We start from the raw sequence: 21,540 nt of genomic DNA, 5'->3' as shown, positions 1-21,540 counted from the left end.
ATGTTATTTCCTATATATCAAATGTCAGCAGTGTTGGGGAAGCTTAATTTTTTGCCCCTTTCCCCTAGTTGGAGGACTTGGTGGAAAACATACAAATTCTCTATATATGTAGCGACGTGTCACTTTAATGGTACCCCCCTTTACTTTAGTTAATTTTGTAAATCATTTCTTAACTCTATTTTCTTAAAACTGCATTGTTGGTTAAGGGCTTGTAAGTAAGCATTTCACGGTAAGATCTACACCTGTTGTATTCGGCGCATGTGACAAATAACATTTGATTTGATTTGTTGAACATCCTATTACTGTCTGTCCATAATGCTGAACTGTTATGGACCACTGAGTTCCTCCAAGCTCCTTCAATTTCCATTCAATTCAATTTCAATTTAAGTGGCTTTATTGACATGGGAAACATATGTTTACATTGCCAAAGCCAGTGAAATAGATAATAAACAAAAGTGAAATAAACAATAAAAAATTAACAGTAAATATTACACTCACAAAAGTTCCAAAATAATAAAGACATTTCCAAATGTCATATTATGTCTATATACAGTGTTGTAACGATGTGCAAATAGTTAGTGTACAAAAGGGAAAATAAATCAACATAAATATGGGTTGTATTTACAATGGTGTTTGTTTTTCACTGGTTGACCTTTTCTCTCTCTCCAAGACAAAGATTTATAAAAGTGGCCCTTCACTCCTAGGTCTGATACCATGTGACCTCACAGGACTACAAAAGGACTCTGCTGTCTCCCCCTCACTCTCTTAGCTGTTAGCCGCTTATCCTGCTGGACCTCTCAAGCTGGACCTCTCAAACTGGACCTTTCTCGAGGAGGGAGAAGAACCTCCATCCTCAGTAGGCCGACCACAGGTCCTGGACCTTCGCCTTTAATGGCAAGAACTGGTGAACTGATAAGTTAGGGAAAGTACCTTTTAGGGAATAGCATCTGTAATCCAGTACATACATTGGGACGGAAGAGCAGTCTCAGAAGGAGACTTAGTCATTAAAGAGCTATTGTAGCCTCAATGGTACATTTAAGGTTTCCTTCTTCAAGTAAAGAAGGAGATGACTATTAGAGCACAGCCTCTGCAACTCAAGCAAGGAGCCAACAGAGAAGAGCAACAAGCATAAGGACACCAACTCCTGACAAAGGAGGAATCACCCAACTCAACCAGAAAGGACACACCTTCTTCCTTTGTTCTCATCCATGCGGCCTGAACAATCAAGAAGCCACAACATACTTTGTCTTGATGTCTTGATCACGTTGAGGGAGAGGTTGTTATCCTGGCACCACACGACCAGGTCTCTGACCTCCTCCCTATAGGCTGTCTCATCGTTGTCGGTAATCAGGCCTTCCACTGTTGTGTCGTCGGCAAACTTAATGATTTTAAGTTGGAGTCGTGCCTGGCCTTGCAGTCATGGGTGAACAGGGAATACAGGAGGGGACAGAGCACGCACCCCTGAGGGGCCCCCGTGTTGAGGATCAGCGTGGCAGATGTGTTGTTACCTACATTTTGTTATTTTGTTTCTGTAAGCCATTTAACAAACTATAACGGACTAACATTGGAATTGGAGTTGACTCCAAGGCAATTCATAAAAGACCGTAAATACTGAACTTTCAAGCAACCACATATTTTGCCATGGAGCACGTTCTGATTGGCCAGTGAGGCTCCTAGCCTCGACACACCCACAATGTCACGACTTCCGCCGAGGCTGCCTCCCCTCCTTATTCGGGCAGGCTTCGGCGTTCGTCGTCACTGGCTTACTAACCACTGCCGCCCCAATTATCATCATCACATTTGTCTTGTCTTGTCAATCACACACACCTGGTTCTAATCCCCTCATTAGTCTGTGTATAAGTGTTCCCTCTGCCCCCTTGTCCTTGTGGGTGATCGTTTGAATGTGAGAGTAGTGTAGCTCGGTGGAGCTACACATACCATTTTGTTGCCAGGGTAGATATTTCCCCTGTGCCTATGTATTGTATGGAGATACCGTTACAGTGTATTACCAGGGTAGATAGTTACACAAAATACGCTGGAATAGCGACAAACGAAACAGGCACAGGGGAAACTAAGGAATAAACTCTGTATTCGGTGATTACCCTCCTGCTCCTGACTCCTTCCATCACACTTATCACAGAATCACCCACCCGCTATGGAGTCAGCGGGAGAAGAGCGCATGCCTGGAGTCATGGCACGAGTCCAGGAGCATTCCACGATGCTGGCCAGCTTGGGGGAAGCGATGGATCGGGTTGTTCAGGTCGTCCAATGCTTGGAGAGGAGAGGACCCGATCTGTTGAGACCAGCTGGCCAACCGGATCCAGCCACCTACACCCCAGCACCCGGAGGGATCCAGATATCCCGACCACGGGCGTTTGATGGGACAGCGGCGCTCTGCCAAGGATTCCTCCTCCAACTGGAGCTTTACTTCTCCAGCATCAGGCTGGCGCCATCGGAGCGGGAGAAGGTGTCAGTCCTTGTTTCCTGCCTCTGTGGGAAAGCCCTGGAGTGGGCCAATGCAGTGTGGAACGAGGGAGGAGCCGCATTGGAGGACTACGGGGAGTTCGCTCGCCTTTTTCGGGCGCTCTTCGATCAGGTGATCGAGGGTCGAGAGGCGGGCGAGAGGCTGGTCCACCTGAGGCAGGGGACGAGGACCGCGCAGGACTTCGCGTTGGATTTTCGGACTCTGGCAGCGGGGTCCGGGTGGAACGAACGGGCCCTGATCTACCATTTCCGGTGCCATCTGCGGGAGGACGTCCGACGGGAGCTAGCCTACCGGGACACCATGTTGTCCTTTACGAAACTGGTGGGCATGGCCATTCGTTTGGACAACCTGCTGGCAGCCAGAGGACTTTCTGGTAGGGGTCTGCCCATTTCCACCCCGGATTACTCGGATCCCGAGCTGATGGAGCTGGGTGGAGCCGCCGTCCGAGAGAGCGGAGGAAGTCCGCGACAGTGCTACTCTGGTGGCACGAAGGGACAGTAACCCACACTTGTTCAGAGCCCTCTGCTGCACACTGTACCCTACCTATCCACTTTCCCGATCACATGGTAGTTCCCCAGTGTAAGGCGCTAGTCGATTCAGGCGCAGCTGGGAACTTTATGGACAGAGCATTTGCACGCCGTCAAGGCATTCCATTGATTCCCCTATCCATTCCACTCCCCATCCGAGCACTTGATAGTCGACCGTTAGGGTCCCTGTTTGTTACGGAAGTCACTATACCAGTCACCATGATCACCCAGGAGACACATTGTGAGAAGGTAATTTTTTCGATTATTGAGTCTCCTGCTTTCCCTGTGGTGTTAGGTATCCCTTGCCTAGCACTCCACAACTCCACCTTCTTATGGCCGCAGAGGGCTCTCACGGGGTGGTCGGGAGAGTGTCAGGGTAGGTGTCTAGGTGTTTCCGTTGGTGCAACCACGGTAGAAAGTCCAGACGGTACCTCCACTGTGCGCATTCCCCCCGAATACCTTGATTTGGCGCATGCGTTTTCCAAGACGCGTACGACTAAATTGCCACCTCATCGGGCGGGGGATTGCACGATAAACCTTCGGGTAGACGCTGTACCTCCCAGGAGTCATGTGTTTCCCCTGTCGCAGGTTGAAACGGAGGCTATGGAAACATACGTCACCGAGTCCCTGGGCCAGGGGTATATACATCCCTTCACTTCACCAGCCTCCTCGAGTTTCTTCTTTGTGAAGAAGAAAGACGGCGGTCTGCGCCTGTGCATTGATTATCGATCACTGAACAAGGAGACGATTAGATTTAGTTTTCCTCTCCCCCTCATTCCTTGAGTGATTGAGTCAATGCATGGGGCACGCTTCTTCACTAAGCTAGATCTCAGGAGTGCATACAACCTGGTGCGTGTTTGGGAGGGGGATGAGTGGAAGACAGCATTCAGCACAACCACGGGGCATTATGAATACATGGTGATGCCCTACGGTTTGATGAATGCTCCATCCGTCTTCCAGTCCTTTGTGAATGAGGTGTTTCGGGACATGCTTGGTCGCGGTGTGGTGGTCTACATCGATGACATCCTGGTGTATTCCACTACGCGTGCCGAGCATGTGTCCCTGGTTCACAAAGTGCTGGCCCGACTGTTGGAAAATTACCTTTATGCCAAGGTAGAGAAGTGTATGCTTTTCCAACAGTCCGTCTCCTTCCTCGGATACCACATTACAACCTCAGGTGTGGAGATGGAGGGAGATCACATTTCAGCCGTGGGTAATTGGCCGACTCCAACCATGGTTAAGGAGGTGCAGCACTTCCTTGGCTTTGCCAACTACTATCGGAGGTTTATCCGGGGCTTTGGCAAGGTCGCAGCTCCCATTACATCCCTGTTGAAGGGTGGGCCGTCCCGGCTCCGCTGGTCTGCTGAGGTTGACCTGGCAATCAGGAGACTGCGGGGTCTGTTCACCTCAGCCCCGGTACTGGCCCACCCCGATCCATCACTACCATTCGTAGTGGAGGTGGATGCGTCCGAGGTGGGATAGGCGCTGTCCTGTCCCAATGCTCGGGCACGCCACCCAAGCTCCGCCCCTGTGCCTTCTTCTCTAAGAAGCTCAGCCCGGCGGAGCAGAACTACGACGTTGGTGATCGGGAGCTGTTGGCTGTTGTCCGAGCTTTGACCGTGTGGAGGCATTGGCTCGAAGGGGCGAAACACCCTTTCCTCGTCTGGACGGACCACCGTAACCTGGAGTACATCCGGGCAGCGAGGAGGCTGAAACCTCGCCAGGCCAGGTGGGCCCTATTCTTCACCCGGTTTGATTTTACACTGTCATACATTCCGGGTACGAAGAACTTGAAGGCAGAGGCACTGTCCCGGCTGTATAACACAGAGGAGAGGCCCAGAGACAACACCCCCATACTCCCGGCCTCCTGCATTGTGGCGCCGGTAGTATGGGCGATGGACGCGGATATAGAGCAGGCATTACGCACAGATCCATCTCCACCTCAGTGTCCAGCTGGGCTGCGGTACGTGCCTGCTCTTATCCGTGATTGTCTGATCTTCTGGGCACACATGTCACCCTCCTCTGGTCACCCAGGTTTCGGTCATACAGTGCGCTGCTTGATCGGAAAGTACTGGTGGCCTACCTTGGCTAAGGACGTGAGGGTGTACGTCTCCTCCTGCTCGGTGTGCGCCCAGAGTAAGGCACCTAAGCACCTCCCAGCAGGTAAGTTACAATCTTTACCAGTTCCACAACGACCATGGTCTCACCTTAGTATTGATTTTTTGACTGATCTTCCCCTCTCCCAAGGTAACACCACCATCCTGGTCATTATGGACCGCTTTTCCAAGTCCTGCCACCTCCTTCCTCTGCCCGGTCTCCCCACGGCCCTGCAGACTGCGGAGGCCCTGTTTACTCACGTCTTCCGGCACTACGGGGTGCCTGAGGATATACTGTCCGACCAAGATCCCCAGTTCACGTCCAAGGTCTGGAAGGCGTTCATGGAACGTCTGGGGGTCTCGGTCAGCCTGACCTCTGGGTTCCACCCCGAGTCAAATGGGCAGGTGGAACGGGTAAATCAGGATGTGGGTAGGTTCCTGCGGTCCCACTACCAGGACCGGCCAGGGGAGTGGTCGGTATTCTTGCCATGGGCAGAATATGCCCATAACTCTCTCTGCCACTCCTCTACTAACCTAACACCATTCCAATGTGTTTTAGGTTACCAACCGGTTCTGGCACCGTGGCACCAAAGCCAGACCGAGGCTCCTGCGGTGGATGACTGGTTTCGGCTTGCGGAGGAGATGTGGGACGCTGCCCACGTTCACCTCCAGCACGCTGTGCGTTGTCAGAAGGCCAAAGCTGACCGTCACCGCAGTGAGGCCCCGGTCTTCGTACCGTGGGATCGGGTCTGGCTCTCGACTCGGAATCTGTCCCTCCGTTTGCCCTGCAGGAAGCTGAGCCCGCGGTTTGTGGGGCCGTTCAAAGTCCTGAGGAGAATCAACGAGGTCACGTATAGGTTATTACTTCCCCCTGATTACCGTATTAACCCCTCGTTTCATGTGTCTCTCCTCAGGCCAGTGGTGGTTGGTCTGCTCCAGGAGTCTGAGGTGCGGGAGGTTCCTCCACCTCTGGACATCGAGGGGGCCCCGGCGTACTCTGTCCATTCCATCCTGGATTCGAGGCGTCGGGTGGGGGGCCTTCAGTACCTCGTGGAGTCGGAGGGGTATGGTCCGGAGGAACGGTGCTGGGTCCCGGTGAGGGATATCCTCGATCCCTCCCTGTTGCGGGATTTCCATCGTCGTCATCCGGCTCATCCTGCTCTGCGTACTCCTGGCCGTCCCCAGCTGCTGGAGCTGCGCGTCAAGGGGGGGGTACTGTCACGGCTTCCGCCGAGGCTGCCTCCCCTCCTTGTTCGGGCAAACTTCGGAGTTCGTCGTCACTGGCTTGCTAACCATTGCCGCCCCAATTATCATCATCACATTTGTCTTGTCTTGTCAATCACACACACATGGTTCTAATCCCCTCATTAGTCCGTGTATAAGTGTTCCCTCTGCCCCCTTGTCCTTGTGGGTGATTGTTTGAATGTGAGAGTAGTGTAGCTCGGTGGAGCTACTCATACCATTTTGTTGCCAGGGTAAATATTTCCCCTGTGCGTATGTATTGTATGGAGATACCGTTACAGTGTATTGCCAGGGTAGATAGTTTCCCCTGTCCCTGTTTCGTTTGTCGCTATTCCAGCGTATTTTGTGTAACGAAGGAATAAACTCTGTATTCAGTGATTACCCTCCTGCGCCTGACTCCTTCCATCACACACAACTTGTTTATGTATCAGAACCCAGCCCTTTCGCCCCAAAGCCAGCAAGTGTGCGATAATTGTGATAGTGAAAATAGCACAAATATGTCTGACACAGCCCTGAACATATAGCGCTACCACCTGCACTTAGATTTACTATTGGGTTAGGTTTGTTAAATAGAGCCCTACAGTGCATTCGGAAAGTTTTCAGACCTCTTGACTTTTTTCACATTTTGTTACATTACAGCCTTATTCTAAAATGGATTGAATAGTATTTCCCCTCATCAATCTACACACAATACCCCATAATGACAAAGCAAAAACACGTTTTTAGAAATGTTTGCAAATGGAAATATCACATTTACGTTAGAATTCAGACCCTTTACTCAGCACCTTTGGCAGCGATTACAGCCTCAAGTCTTCTTGGGTATGACGCAACAAGCTTGGTACACCTGTATTTGGGGAGTTTCTCCCATTCTTCTCTGCAGATCCTCTCAAGCTCTGTCAGGTTGGTTGGACAGCATCGCTGCACAGCTATTTTGAGGTCTCTCCAGAGATGTTCGATATGGTTAAAGTCCGGGCTCTGTTTGGGCCACTCAAGGACATTCAGAGACTTGTCCCAAAGCAACTCCTGTGTTGTCTTGGCTGTGTACTTAGGGTCCTTGTCGTGTTGGAAGGTAAATCTTCACCCCATTCTGAGGTCGAGCGCTCTGGAGCAGGTTTTCATCAAGGATCTCTCCCTCGATCCTGACTAGTCTCCCCAGTCCCTGCAGCTGAAAAACATCCACACAGCATGATGCTGCCACCACCATGCTTCACCGTAGGGAGGGTGCCAAGTTTCTTCCAGACGTGACGATTGGCATTCAGGCCAAAGAGTTAAATCTTGGTTTCATCAGACCAGAGAATCTTGTTTCTCATGGTCTGGGAGCCCTTTAGGTGCCTTTTTGGCAAACTCCAAGCGGGCTGTCATGTGCCTTTTACTGAAGATTAGCTACCGTCTGGCCACTCAACCATAAAGGCCTGATTGGTGGAGTGCTACAGAGATGGTTGTCCTTCTGGAAGGTTCTCCCATCTCCACAGACAAACTCTGGAGCTCTGTCCGAGTGACCATCGGGTTCTTGGTCACCTCCCTGACCAAGGCCCTTCTCCCCAGTTGCTCAGTTTGGCCGGGCTGCCAGCTCTAGGAAGAGTCTTGGTGGTTCCAAACTTCTTCCATTTAAGAATGATGGAGGTCACTGTGTTCTTGGGGACCTTCAATGCTGAATAAATATTTTGATACCCTTCCCCAGATCTGTGCCTCGATACAATCCTGTCTAGGAGCTCTACAGACAATTCCTTCGACCTCACGGCTTGGTTTTTGCTCTGACATGCACTGTCAACTGTGGAACCTTATATAGACAGGCATGTGCCTTTCCAAATCATGTCAAATCAATTGAATTTACCACAGGTGGACTCCAATCAAGTTGTAGAAACATCTCAAAGATGATCAATGGAAACAGGATGCACCTGATCTCAATTTCGAGTCTCATAGCAAAGGGTCTGAATACTTACGTAAATAAGGTATCTATTTTTTTGTTTTAATAGATTTGTGTCGATTAATGAGGATTTTTATTTATTTAATCAATTTCAGAATAAGGCTGTAATGTAACAAAATGTGGAAAAATGGAAGGGGTCTGAATACTTTCCAAATGCATTCCATTAACAGGGAGATGTACAAATATTGAATTCTAATTTAATTGCAATTCAAAACATTCCAAACAGTTCAATTTCAATTCCAACATTTGAAGATCCAATTCAATTCAAAATTTAAACAATGTAAATCCTCCACTTCATGAGTGAATTCAATAATTGAATATGACCCCAACGCTGGTTTAAACCCTCCAGAATCATGTTAGTTAGATAAATATGCCCGTTTTAACTTTATCTGGTTTGCCATTCCAAAAAATGACATTTTTTTCTCGCATGACTTGGAAGAGGATTCTAGACCATGAATAAATATGTAAACGGCAATATCACTAGAGAATTAATCAGGTGTTATCCTCTCCGCAGTTTCAAGATCCTGTTTTGCTACATTTTCTATCAAAGTTAATAATTGCAAAATTGCTCAACTTTTCCGAGATATGTACATAAAGCACATCAACTTTTAACCTTGAAGTCACAGTTGTGTGAGACTAGAAAGTAGACATGAGAACTGGAAATGAGTCCTTTGTTATAGGTCAGTTTGATTATGTGACTGTCTAACAAGTCGCTCGTGAGCGATGTTCATGGAGACCAAAATGCACAAATTAGCCAGTTAAAATTGCATTGCAGACATTAATGTATCCAATATATAAATAATAGCCTATTGAAACAAGGCTAGGCTAGACAGAGACAATATCATCCTGTATTTGTAAAAAGCAGAAGGCACAGAGACAACAGATACCTGTCTATATATATATAATCGATTGTTGTTCATGTAAGGCACTTGAAAGACCTTCCTTTATGACAACTTAATCACTGTAATACACAAAGACTCACCTAATGCCATAAAGAGTAGAATTGTCACCATCTTTATCCTTGTAATGTCCTCCAATATCAGCTAGTATTCTCACCAACACTTGGCAGTAAATGATTGCAATATTTACCCCAGATTTAACTGCTTTTAAGTTACAAAACGATGGAAGAGCAAAACAAAAATTCAGAGGAACCAAAATTTAGAGTTAAATTACCATGCTCTGGCAATGCTAGCCTCCATGTACAAAAGGTCAATGTGTGACCTTCCAGACACTTTCCGGTATTATCATTACCATGACAGAGAAGAGCGGTACACTGTCACAAAACAGGAAATCCCAGCCCACTAGTCTCTGGTCTGGTCGCTGATTCCACTAAACTGCGTGTGCACACAACACTGAACTCAACACCACAAACCCCATTTGTTTTATTTTTTAAACCAAGAATATAAGATGCATAAAACACGACGATTGAGCTATATATACAGTACCAGTCAAAAGTCTAGTTAGGGCATATATATAGCTCAATCGTCGTGTTTTATGAGTCTTATATTCTTGGTAAAAAAAATACAACAAATGGGGTTTGTGGTGGAATCAGCTTACTGGAATCAGCAACCAGACTAGAGACTAACCACATTAGTGGTTAGTGGGCTGGGATTTCCTGTTTTGTGACAGTGTACCGCTCTTCTCTGTCATGGTAATGCTAATGCTGGAAAGTGTCAAGAAGATCACACATTGAACTCTTGTCCATGGGGGTAGCATTGCCAGAGCATGGTAATTTAACTCTCGATTTTGGTTAATCCGAATTTTTGTTTTACTCATCCATCGTATTGTAACTAAAAAACAGTAAACTCTGGGGTAAATATTGCAATAATATATGTACACTGTATATATTGTACACACTGAGCTTACAAAGCAATAAGAACACCTTCCTAATATTGTGTTTTGCCCTCAGAACAGCCTCAATTCTTCAGGGCATGGAGCCTACAAGGTGGAACCTAAAAATAAGTCCGCCCCCCCCCCCCCAAACATAAATTGTAGTATAACCCTTAAAGGGTCTCTGAACTTTGTATTTGTTCTTGTAACGTGACCTGCTATAGTCCCAGGCCCAATGAAATACTGCTCTTAAAGTCCCACCACAATCTTCTTTTCAGCCTAATGGTGGACCCACCCCCAGTTAAGAAACATTTAAAAACACACAGACAGGGTTCTTTATTAAATGTTATTCTCTTTGTCCAATGATCTGACATAATCAAAACAGTTATTTATTTTATCCCCAAATCCTGGTTGTGCATCTGATTCCATTACAAGTGAGAGTGCCGGGCAAAAAACAGTTGTGCGTTGTGATATTGGCTGCAGTGAGGTTGGCCACGAGCAGCGTTCGATCCATTGTGAAGGACAGATCCACTCCTACTTAACAGCAGAGTCGGTGGTGTTGTGGGGAAAGGAGATGGGTAGGTAGGTTACACTAGTGTGTGTAAACAGTGGTTAGAGGTGGGGGAATAGCTAGCCTGATCCCAGATCAGTTTGTGCTGTCTTGACTCCTTTCTCATTGTCATGCATTGGCAAGACAGCAGAAACTGATCTAGGGCAAGGCTAGGGAATAGCTAGGTACTCGGATGTGTCACAAGAGTACGGAATGACAGACCGATAAATACTGATAGTGTTTAAACAGAGGCAGTTGCGTTGTTGTGATAGATAAAGAAATAGAGAGGTGCTGATACTGTGAAACAGACTTACAGAGGCAGTGCTGTTGTGTTGTGGGGGGGGGGGGGAGTAGAAGAGAGATGGGAATAATGTATACATACAAAGGCAGTGGTGTTGTGAGCATACTGATATCGTGTCACAGAGTTTACATGGACATAGATAGATACATCCTATTGACAATGTGCTACATAGGCAGTGGTGTTGTGAGCATAATGGTAACGTGGTACAGTTTGGAACTGACGGTGGGGGGTAGTGGGAGGGCATAGATATTGACAATGTACTACAGTACAGAGGCAGTGGTGTTGTGAAGATAGGTAATGCGTTACAGAGGCAGTGCTGTTGGGGGGCAATACATACACTATCCAGACATGGAATGAGGGAGGGACCACCTTGGGAAAGGGGGGAGAAGGGGATCACGGAGTTGTTGGTCATTAAATTGTCATAAATCTTTCCTTTTTATTTCAGGTGAAGTAGAAATTCAACTCTCTTTACTGGTTGTCAACGGCTATGGTGTTGCTAGAAGTCAGTCCCTTCCTTAAGTGGTCTAAACAGTTGATCAGTGATCAATGCCTTAACTTCAGATACCAAAACAAGAACAAAAAGCAAAACATAAAAGGCTTTGACAATGTCAAAAGGGCTAGACTTCATGTATTATGTAATGGCTGGTATTTTCTTACAGATCATCTTCATTACTCCACAACGACTTGACTCTAGATCATAGAAACACTACGTTTTATTTTATTTTTCTCCCATGAAAAATAAAATACTGTAAACGGAACAAAACAGAGTTGCCAACCCAACCTGGTCCTATTTGTGTTTTGTGTGTCAATTTGATCCAACCTGTGAACGTGACAGTGCAAGAGGTCTAGTGCATCAAGTGAATTGCATCTGAAATCGTGTCATCATTTTTGTTCTACTTCTCTATTGATTTGATAGAAAAACACACATTTCCACTGTGACTACTTAGTGTGCCGATTTTCCTGGGTGAAACCAAGATAACAAAACACTAGGTCTGGGGAGGTGGGGGTTAGGGGGGAATCACAAATGCATCTATGTTCGAAGAACAGTGAGAAAAAAACAGGAAAAAAGATAGCAACTCTTCTTTTATGCATCATTCCACTTAGGACAATTCAAATTGCAATCATTACTTTTTCAATATATATATTTATATTTCCATATATCTTTTGTAAGAAAAAAAAAAAAGTTGTAAAGGAGAAGGAGAGACAGGCCCCCTATCCGAGACCCCCGTTAGCTGTCCCTGCCAACATTTAGGGATGACTCGTGCCCAATGTCCAGCTGTCTGTCTGTCAGTCTGTCTGACTAGTTTCCTGCAGAAAGACGTGCGTCTTGTCTACCCCATTACTCCAAGTCTGACGGGCACTGAGCCTGAACTCCTGTCCAACGTCTTGAGGGGGAGAGAGAGGAGGAGCAGAGTCATCACTGAGGAGAGTAAACAGAACATCTCAGATTAAACTCCTTGTGTGGCGGCTGCTGATCCCTGCTGCTGGTTCTGAGGCATGTCTATGGTGGTTTGTAGGGTGGGGGGGGGGGGGGGGGGTTGGGGGTGATGGAGATAGTGCCATCCAGGTGAGATGGGACCCCCTATTGTTCAGTCAAGTATGGGTTCGGGTTCGGCCCAGTTTTAATGCTCGGACTGGGGCTGAGATAGGGGGACGGCTGTCTGTCCATTGAGGCCTGCGTGTCCTCAAAGTGTCAAAGTCCGTCCTGGTTGGGCCCAGGTCTGGCTCTTTTCCTAACCCTGGTTTGTCACAGTGTGGGAGTCTGTCAGCTTGCTGGCTCCGTCTGTAGTCATGCCTTCTGGCTGTCTCTGCCTGGGGGGTGGCAGTGGACCCCCGTCTAAGGGGAGGGTGCAGGCGGGCTGCTGCGGGCTGAGCTGGGGGACAGGCTGGGGCTGCAGCTGCCTGGTGGGGCCCCTCCTCCGCTGGAGCGGCCCCCGCTGGCCCCCTGGCCCTCCAGACCCTCTGAGTTCTCCAGCATCTCCTGGATGAGTGGGGGCATGGAGCCTGGGATCTCCATCTTCAGAGTGATCACTCGCTCCGCTCCTGGAAGAGGAGAGGGAGGGAGAAGAAGAGAGAGGCAGAGAGAGAGGGTCATATGTTATGTGTTCCACAAGATTCTGCCACTACAGCAAAATGTTGTATGTAAGACCCTAAATAGTCATCTTCAAATAAATGACACATGATATAGATATAAATGGCAGTATTGTTGCACTGAGACTAGGGCCGGATTAATGCAGGGGTTTACAGGGGCTGAAGTCCCTGGGCCCAAGCCCGTAGGGGGCCCAAGCGGCAAAAAACTAAAACAAATATACAACCACAGGAGCCAACTCTCAATGAGGGCATAATTTAGCCACAGATTATCAATAGTTTCAAAAAAATGTACTGTCGATTAAGTCACAAGCAGAGTGGTTGGGTTAAATTCGGAAGACACATTTCAGTTGAATGCATTCAGTTGTACAACTGACTAGGTATCCCCCTTTCCCTTTCACATATAGGTAACTGCCAAAACAAAGGAAACACCAACATAAAGAGTCTTAAAAGGGTGTTGGGCCACCACGAGCTGCCAGAAACCTCTTCAATGCACTTTGGCATAGATTCTACAAGTGGACCTAAACCCTGCCAGGAACATGCACACCATAACATATACTTTGTATCCCTCATGTACTCAAGCATTTCCTTTATTTTGGCAGTTACTGGTACGTCTACAGTCGGGAAGGCCGCAATTTGGGCAGCATGCGCGCCAAATATCAGTGTTGGGGAAGGTACAGTTTACCAAGCTACCAATGACTTCACACTGGAAGAAGTTTAAGCTACACTAAAGCTACCCTATAAAAAAAACAACGCAGTATATAGGCGTGCTCTCTCACCCTTGGCGCTGATGCTCCTGAGGTCAGTGATCTTCATCAGCATCTTGGGGAACATGTGTGGTTTATGAGGCCTCCTCTTCCTCACGTAGATCTTCAGAGCCTCCAGTAGGGGCTCCTGGAGAACATCCACCTTGTCTGCCTGCTCCAGATCCTGACGGTCTACACACACACACACACACACACAGAGAAAAAAACTATGAAAAACACATCCTTAATACCCAATCTGTATGCTCAAAAAGCGTGTCCAACAGTGGCACGATTCACACATCAGCATGGTAACAGTAGCTTCACATGAAGTATTTATTAGGCAAACTCCCATTTTCACACTAGTAATACACACAGCTGACAAACACACTAGTTTCTATGCCACAGCTGAGACTTGCTTGTACTCTAAAACAATGACAATTGGCCTCTTGGGATCTCAACTCCTGGCTCTGATAGGAGTGCAATGCTGGATTTGAATCTGAGCAGTGGTGCAGTACCTCCACAAAGCAGACAGATGCCGCTGAGAAGGCCGGTCTCTGCGTCGTCCATCTCCAGAGGGAGGAGTGTTTGGGCGAAGGCGAACACCAGGTCTGTGAGCGGGCCGAAGCCTGCGTTGTGCATCTGGGTCCTGTTCAGGGTCAGCCCGTCTGAGAAGGTCATGGTGTCCTGGTCTGGAGTGTACCGTGTGCATATCCTCAGAATCTGAGATGGAGGGATTGAGAGGTAGAGAGAGGGAAGGAGGGAAGGAGGGAGAGGGGGAAAAGGAGGAAGGAAGTAAGTAAGTCTTGCATGAGCTTTGGGTGGGGCGAGCCGAAATGGCTCATCGAAGCAGATCTCCTGTTTCTGTAGTGTGAGGCAGCTTGATGGACAAGTAAACCCCCAAGACAGGATGCTAGTCTATCACAGGGCCTTACCCCCAATCTATCTCCTTAATGCTGAGTGCCAAGCAGAGACGCATTGGGTCCCATTTTTTTGTTTAGGACTCGGACCGGGGATCGAACTCCCAACCTTCCAATCTCAGGACGGACACTAACCACAAGGCCACTGAGTTGATTGGAAAGGGAGGGGGAGCACAAATGTATTTTATACTGTTGTTCACTTTCTGTAGATGTTTTACTGTTTATAATACATGTATGTATGTCCTAGTGTGTGTGTGTGTCTATGTCCTAGTGTGTGTGTGTTCTCACCAGTATGTCCAGACAGGCAGCCTTGAGCAGGGTGATCTGGTCAGCGATAGTGAGGGTGGTGAAGCCTGGCAGATGCTTGGCAAACTCCACCGTCTTGATGATACACTTAGTGGACAGCTCACTGAACTTATCCCACAGGTTCACGTCTAGAGCCACGCGGTGCTCTGCACTGTTATTCTATAGGAAGAGAGAGGGAGATACATATAGGTTAGTCTGTGATTCTACAAATACATCGGTTGATATGTTGAGAGCGCAAGGAGTGCGTATGTTTGTCAGTGTTTGGTATACCCAAACATGTTGGCAGAGTGAGGGTAATGTTTGTGTGCGTGTTTGTGTAACTTGTCAGTGTGTGTGTGTGTGTGTGCATGCGGGTGTGTGTATAATTCACTGTGGTGTATTTGCCCAGCTGACAGAGCGAGGGAAACGTCTCCTTATGGGCCTTGCGGACGCATTCGATCATCTGCTCTGTCTCGGTACTCAGCACGTAGATCTCCGAACACTCTGGCTTCTTCTCCTCCTTCTTCTTCTTGTTCCTGTCGTTCCTCACCGCTGAGAGAGGGATAGAAGGAGATGAAGAAATGGAGTTAGAGAGAGAAAGAGAGAGAGAGAGAGAGAGAGAGAGAGAGAGAGAGAGAGAGAGAGAGAGAGAGAGAGAGAGAGAGAGAGAGAGAGAGAGAGAGAGAGAGAGAGAGAGAGAGAGAGAGAGAGTTATCCTTTGGACTCAAATGGCAATTTTTGGGGATGCGTGAACATTAACGCCTCCAGGTCAACCTCACAATCCTCACATTGCATGCCATCTCCAACCAAAGAGACAACAAAGAGACAGTCAGAAAGATGAGCGCTATCCCTGAGACCAGACACTACTGGAAACCCAAATGCTGATAAACTGGGACATTGTGTGGTGGGGGAATATCTACGTCCACCACTAGATGGAACCATATACTACATTTTCCATCCTCACCCTGGCACAGAGACAGAGACGCAGAGAGAGATAGAGAGAGATAGAGAGAGAGACATGCACAGAGAGGTCAGAATCTGTTCTGAGGAACAATAGACAGGAACCTCAAAGAGGGCGAGTGAGATATAGAAAAAGAGTGAAAGGGGAGAAGAAAACAATGTGTGTGCCGTGCCGTGTGTTATGTGAGAAATATGGCAGAGGAGAGGAGAGGGTGTGAGTGAACTGTATGTGGGAGAGAGAGAGGGGGAGAGAGCTGAAGTGCTTTGACGTGACAGTGTAAAAAGAGTTTAAGAAGGAGAATCTGTGTGCCGCTGATCTGGCACAATACAGACAGGTAGACATTGGAGAGATGGGAGTAACTCTCTGCCTCCAAACAGCATCAACACAAGCACACAAACAAGTGGATGTGACACACATTTGTGTGAACACACCCCAAACACACACCAGCAGGCACACACACACTCTCTCTCCCTCTCTTTCCTCTGTTTCGCTTCTACCTTCCTTCCCCATCTCTCTACATTCTGTCCATCCTCCTCTGGCAGCTCACTATATCTCCACATGGAATATCTATATCTTCTCACTCTAATATGAGCTGCCAAATCAGCTGGCCACACACCACATTGGCATTGTTTACGTCCCACTTCTGACCACACACTCTTCCCCACTGGCCCTTGTAAAGAATCTCTACAGTCCCCGAGCAGAGACTAGTGCCATTGACCAGCCTGATCTCTTCACCAGCTCACAAAGAGGAAAAGAGATGATAAGAAAAATTATTAATAATAATCAATAATGAAATAAGCAATTTAACACTGTAATTATGGTCAAAGCTGTTCTATTCAAAGTTTTGTTACGAATGTGTTACTTAACCTTTTTGGACTTATTTTCTGTGTACTTTTAAATGTATTTAAATGATATTCAAACATGCTACTTAAAACCTTTTTGGGACTTGTGTTCACATGTACACTGAACAAAAATATAAAAGCAACATTTAATGTGTTGGTCCCATGTTTCATGAGCTGAAATAAAAGATCCCAGAAATTGTCCATATGCACAAAAAACTTATTTCTCTCAAATGCTTTGCACACATTTGTTTACATCCTTGTTAGTGAGCATTTCTCCTTTACCAAGACAATCCATCCACCTGACAGGTGTGGCATATCAAGAAGCTGATTAAACAGCATGATCATTACACAGGTGCACCTTGTGCTGGGGACAATAAAAGGCCACTCTAAAATGTGCAGTTTTGTCACACAACACAACACCACAGATGCCTCAAGTTTCGAGGGAGTGTGCAATTGGTATGCTGACTGCAGGAATGTTCACCATACTTTGTTTTAGAGAATATGGTAGTACGGCCAACCAACCTCACAACCGTAGACCACGTGTAACCATGCCAGCCCAGAACCTCCACATCCGGCTTCTTCACCAGCAGGATCGTCTGAGACCAGCCATCCAGACAGCTGATGAAACTGGGTTTGCACAACCAAAGAATTTCTGCACAAACTGTCAGAAACCGTCACAGGGAAGCTCATCTGTGTCTTGACCTGACTGCAGATCGGCGTCGTAACCGACTTCAGTGGGCAAATGCTCACCTTCCATGGCCACTGGCACACAGATGAATCCCGGTTTCAACTGTACAAGGAAGATGACAGACAGCATTTATGGTGTCGGGTGGGCGAGTGGTTTCCTCATGTCAACGTGGGACAACATTCCACAGGCCACAATCAACAGCCTGATCAACTCTATGCGAAGGAGATGTGTCGCGCTGCATGAGGCAAGTGGTGGTCACACCAGATACTGACTGGTTTTCTGATCCACTGGTTTTCTGATTTTATTTTTAGGGTATCTGTGACCAACAGATGCATATTTGTATTCCCAGTCATGTGAAATTCATAGATTAGGGCCTAATGAATGTATTTCAATTAACTGATTTCCTTACATGAACTGTAACTCAATACAATCTTTGAAATTGTTGAATGTTGCATTTATATTTTCATTCAGTGTAAATGAACACTTACCTGCCAATGAATACAACACCATTTGATGAGCTGTTGAAGAGAAACACAGACAACCGAAAAGTTACAATTAAACACATATTTACTGAAGTTGCCATTTCTAAATGGATAACGCCTTATAATAATGTCCAGTAACAAATCTGACATTTTTTTAAATATAAGTTTGCTCACCATCTATGAATTGTTATTGCTACATTTGTAAATGTTAGTAAGCTATATATAGATAGTTATTGACACATTTATAAACAACTTTAAATGTAAACCAAGCAAACAAATAATATTTCCATATGCTGTTGTGGTATTTACACCTTTTGTAAAGCTGGATGGTTATGTATACAATACAGTGCATTCGGAAAATATTCACACACCTTCACTTCTTCCACATTTTGTTACGTTACAGCCTTATTTGAAAATTGATTAAATAAATTGTCTTCCTCATCAATCTACACACAATATCCCATTATGACAAAGTGAAAACAGGTTTTTAGAATTTTTTGCTAATTTATTTTAAATAAATATAAATATTAAGACCCTTTGCCACGAGACTTGAAATTAAGCTCAGGTGCATCCTGAGATGTTTCTACCACTTGACTGGAGTCCACCTGTGGTAAATTAAATTGATTGGACATGATTTGGAAAGGCACACACCTGTCTATATAAGGTCCCACAGTTGACAGTGCATGTCAGAGCAAAAACCAAGCCATGAGGTCGAAGGAATTGTCCATAGAGCTCCGAGACAGGATTGTGTCAAGGAACAGATCTTAGGAAGGGTACCAAAAAATGTCTGCAGCATTGAAGGTCCCCAAGAACACAGTAGCCTCCATCATTCTTAAATGCAAAAAGTTTGGGACCACCAAGACTCTTCCTAGAAATGGTCGCCCGGCCAAACTGACCAATCGGGGGAGAAGGGCCTTGGTCAGGGAGGGGACCAAGAACCTGATTGTCACTCTGACAGAGTTCCAGAGTTCCTCTGTGGAGATGGGAGAACCTTCCAGAAGGACAACCATCTCTGCAGCACTCCACCAATCAGGCCTTTATGGTAGAGTGGCCAGTCGGAAGGCACTCCTCAGTAAAAGGCACATTAGAGCCCGCTAGGAGTTTGCCAAAAGCTACCTAAAGGACTCTCAGACAATGAGAAACAAGATTCTCTGGCTGATGAAACCAAGATCGAACTCTTTCGCCTGAATGCCAAGCGTCACGTCTGGAGGAAACCAGGCACCGATCGTCACCTGGCCAATAGCATCGCTACGGTGATGCATGGTGGTGGCAGCATCATGCTGTGGGGATGTTTTTCAGCGACAGGGACAGGGAGACTAGTCAGGATCGAGGGAAAGATATACGGAGCAAAGTACAGAGAGATCATTGATGAAAACCTGCTCCAGAGCGCTCAGGACCTCAGACTGGGGTGAAGGTTCACCTTCCAACAGGACTATGACCCTAAGCACACAGCCAAGACAATGCAGGCGTGGCTTTGGGACAAGTCTTATAATGTCCTTGAGTGGCCCAGCCAGAGCCCGGACTTGAACCCGATCAAGCATCTCTGGGGAGACCTGAAAATAGCTGTGCAGCGACGCTCCCCATCCAACCTGACAGAGCTTGAGAGGATCTGCAGAGAAGAATGGGAGAAACTCCCCAAATACAGGTGTGCCAAGCTTGTAGCTACATACGCAAGAAGACTAGAGACTGTAATCGCTGCCAAAGGTGCTTCAACAAAGTACTAAGTAAAGGGTCCGAATACTTATGTAAATGTGATATCTGTTTTTTAGTTTTAATACATTTTCAAACATTTCTAAAAACCTGTTTTTGCTTTGTCATTATGGGGTATTGTGTGTAGATTGATGAGGGGAAAAAAACAATTTAATCAATTTTAGAATAAGGCTGTAATGTAACAAAATGTGGAAAAAGTCAACGGGTCTGAATACTTTCCGAAGGCACTGTATAAGGAATTTGAAAATATTTTTTTAAAATTACGTTTACTTTTGATACTTAAGTATATTTAAAATAAAATACTTTATATTTTTACTCAAGTAGTATTTTACTGGGTGACTTCCAATTTTACTTGAGTCATTTTCTGTTAAGGTATCTTTACTTATACTCAAGTATGACAATTGGGTACTTTCTCCACCACTGTGTGAGACTAGAAAGTGGTAATGAGAACTGGGAATGAGAATGAGTCCTTTGTTCTAGGTTAGTTCGATTTTGTGACTCTCTGTAACAAGTCATTTGTTAGCAACGTTCATGGATACCAGAATCCACAAATTAGCCTGTAAAAATTGCATTGCAGACATTAGTATATCCAATATATAAATCATAGCCAATTGAAACAAGGCTACACTAGACAGAGAAAATATCATACTGTACTTGGATAAAGCAGGAGTCACAGAGACAACCGATACCAATCTATATATGGAGTCTATTGTTGTTCATGTAAGGCACTTGAAAGACCTTCCAGGCCCTTTTTGGCACCCGGTCCGGGGGCTGAGAAAAGGGGAGTGGGAGGACGGGGGACGGCTGTCTGTCCATTAAGGCCTGCATGTGCCCTAAAAGTGTCAAAGTCCGTCCTGGTTGGGCCCAGGCTTGGCCCTCTTCCTAACCCCACTCTACTATGGCCTGGTTTGTCACAGTTTGGGAGTGTCAGTTAGCTGGCTCCGTCTGTAGTCATGCCTTCTGGCTGTCTCTGCCTGGGGGGTGGCAGTGGACCCCCGTCTAAGGAGAGGGTGCAGGCGGACTGCTGCGGGCTGAGCTGGGGGACAGGCTGAGCAGCTGCCTGGTGGAGCCCCTCCTTTGCTGGAGCGGCCCCCTGGCCCTCCAGACCCTCTGAGTTCTTACGCATCTCCTGGATGAGAGGGGGCATGGAGCCTGCGATCTCCATCTTCAGAGAGTGATCACTCACTCCACTCCTGGAGGAGTAGAGGGAGGCAGGGAGAAGAAGAGAGAGAGGGTCAAGACGGGTGTTATGTTCCACAAGGTTCTGCCACTAAAGCAAAATGTTGTATGTAAAACCCTAAATATTTATCTTCAAATACATGACATACGATATAGACATACAGTGCATTCGGAAAGTTGTCACGGTTTCGGCCGAGGCTGCTCCTCCTCCTTGTTCGGGCAGGTTTCGGCGGTCGTCGTCCCCGGAGTACTAGCTATCACCGTTTGATGTTTTTGATGTCTGTTTGGTTTTGTCTGATTGTGTACACCTGTTTCGTGTTTGGTTGATTATGTCTCCTATAAGTTTCTCGTTTGGTTAGTCTTGTGTTGTGTGTTATTGTCCGCCTGTCGGTAGGAGCTGCGTGTTTCTGCTCTGTTTATTTGTTTGGTGTTTTTACGCACTGTTTGCGTAATCGCTCGCCTCTGTTTGTTTCGAGGCCCGTGTTTTGTATTTTGTCTCTTTATGACTAGTAAAGTCTGTTGGACTAAGCCTCGGTGTCCTGCGCCTGACTCCTACACCACATCCACATCAGTTCCTGACAAAAGTATTCAGACCCCTTGACCTTTTCCACATTTTGATACACTACAGCCTTATTCTGATATTGATTAAATTGTATTTTTTCCCTCATCAATCTACACACAATA

At 46.6% G+C, this 21,540-nt stretch overlaps 1 protein-coding gene across 1 annotated transcript; it reads right to left on the bottom strand.

The window, feature by feature from the left end:
• Positions 1 to 12,537: 12,537 nt before the first annotated feature.
• On the bottom strand, positions 12,538 to 20,842 carry LOC311119475 (retinoic acid receptor alpha-B-like; the record flags this gene model as incomplete). The annotated part of the gene is made up of 6 exons (XM_084194157.1): positions 12,538 to 13,001; positions 13,826 to 13,984; positions 14,308 to 14,512; positions 14,998 to 15,174; positions 15,386 to 15,546; positions 20,635 to 20,842. The coding sequence occupies 6 exons, from the start codon at positions 20,840 to 20,842 to the stop codon at positions 12,796 to 12,798; spliced, it is 1,116 nt and encodes a 371-aa protein (XP_084050283.1). The 3' UTR covers positions 12,538 to 12,795.
• Between the last annotated feature and the right edge of the window lie 698 nt (positions 20,843 to 21,540).

The sequence above is a fragment of the Coregonus lavaretus genome, assembly GCF_964263955.1.
Source record: "Coregonus lavaretus genome assembly, contig: HAP1_SCAFFOLD_742, whole genome shotgun sequence".
Classification (NCBI taxonomy): Eukaryota; Metazoa; Chordata; class Actinopteri; order Salmoniformes; family Salmonidae; genus Coregonus; species Coregonus lavaretus.
The sequence above is the reverse complement of the archived record's forward strand: the minus strand, read 5'-3'. Positions and strand labels throughout refer to the sequence as shown.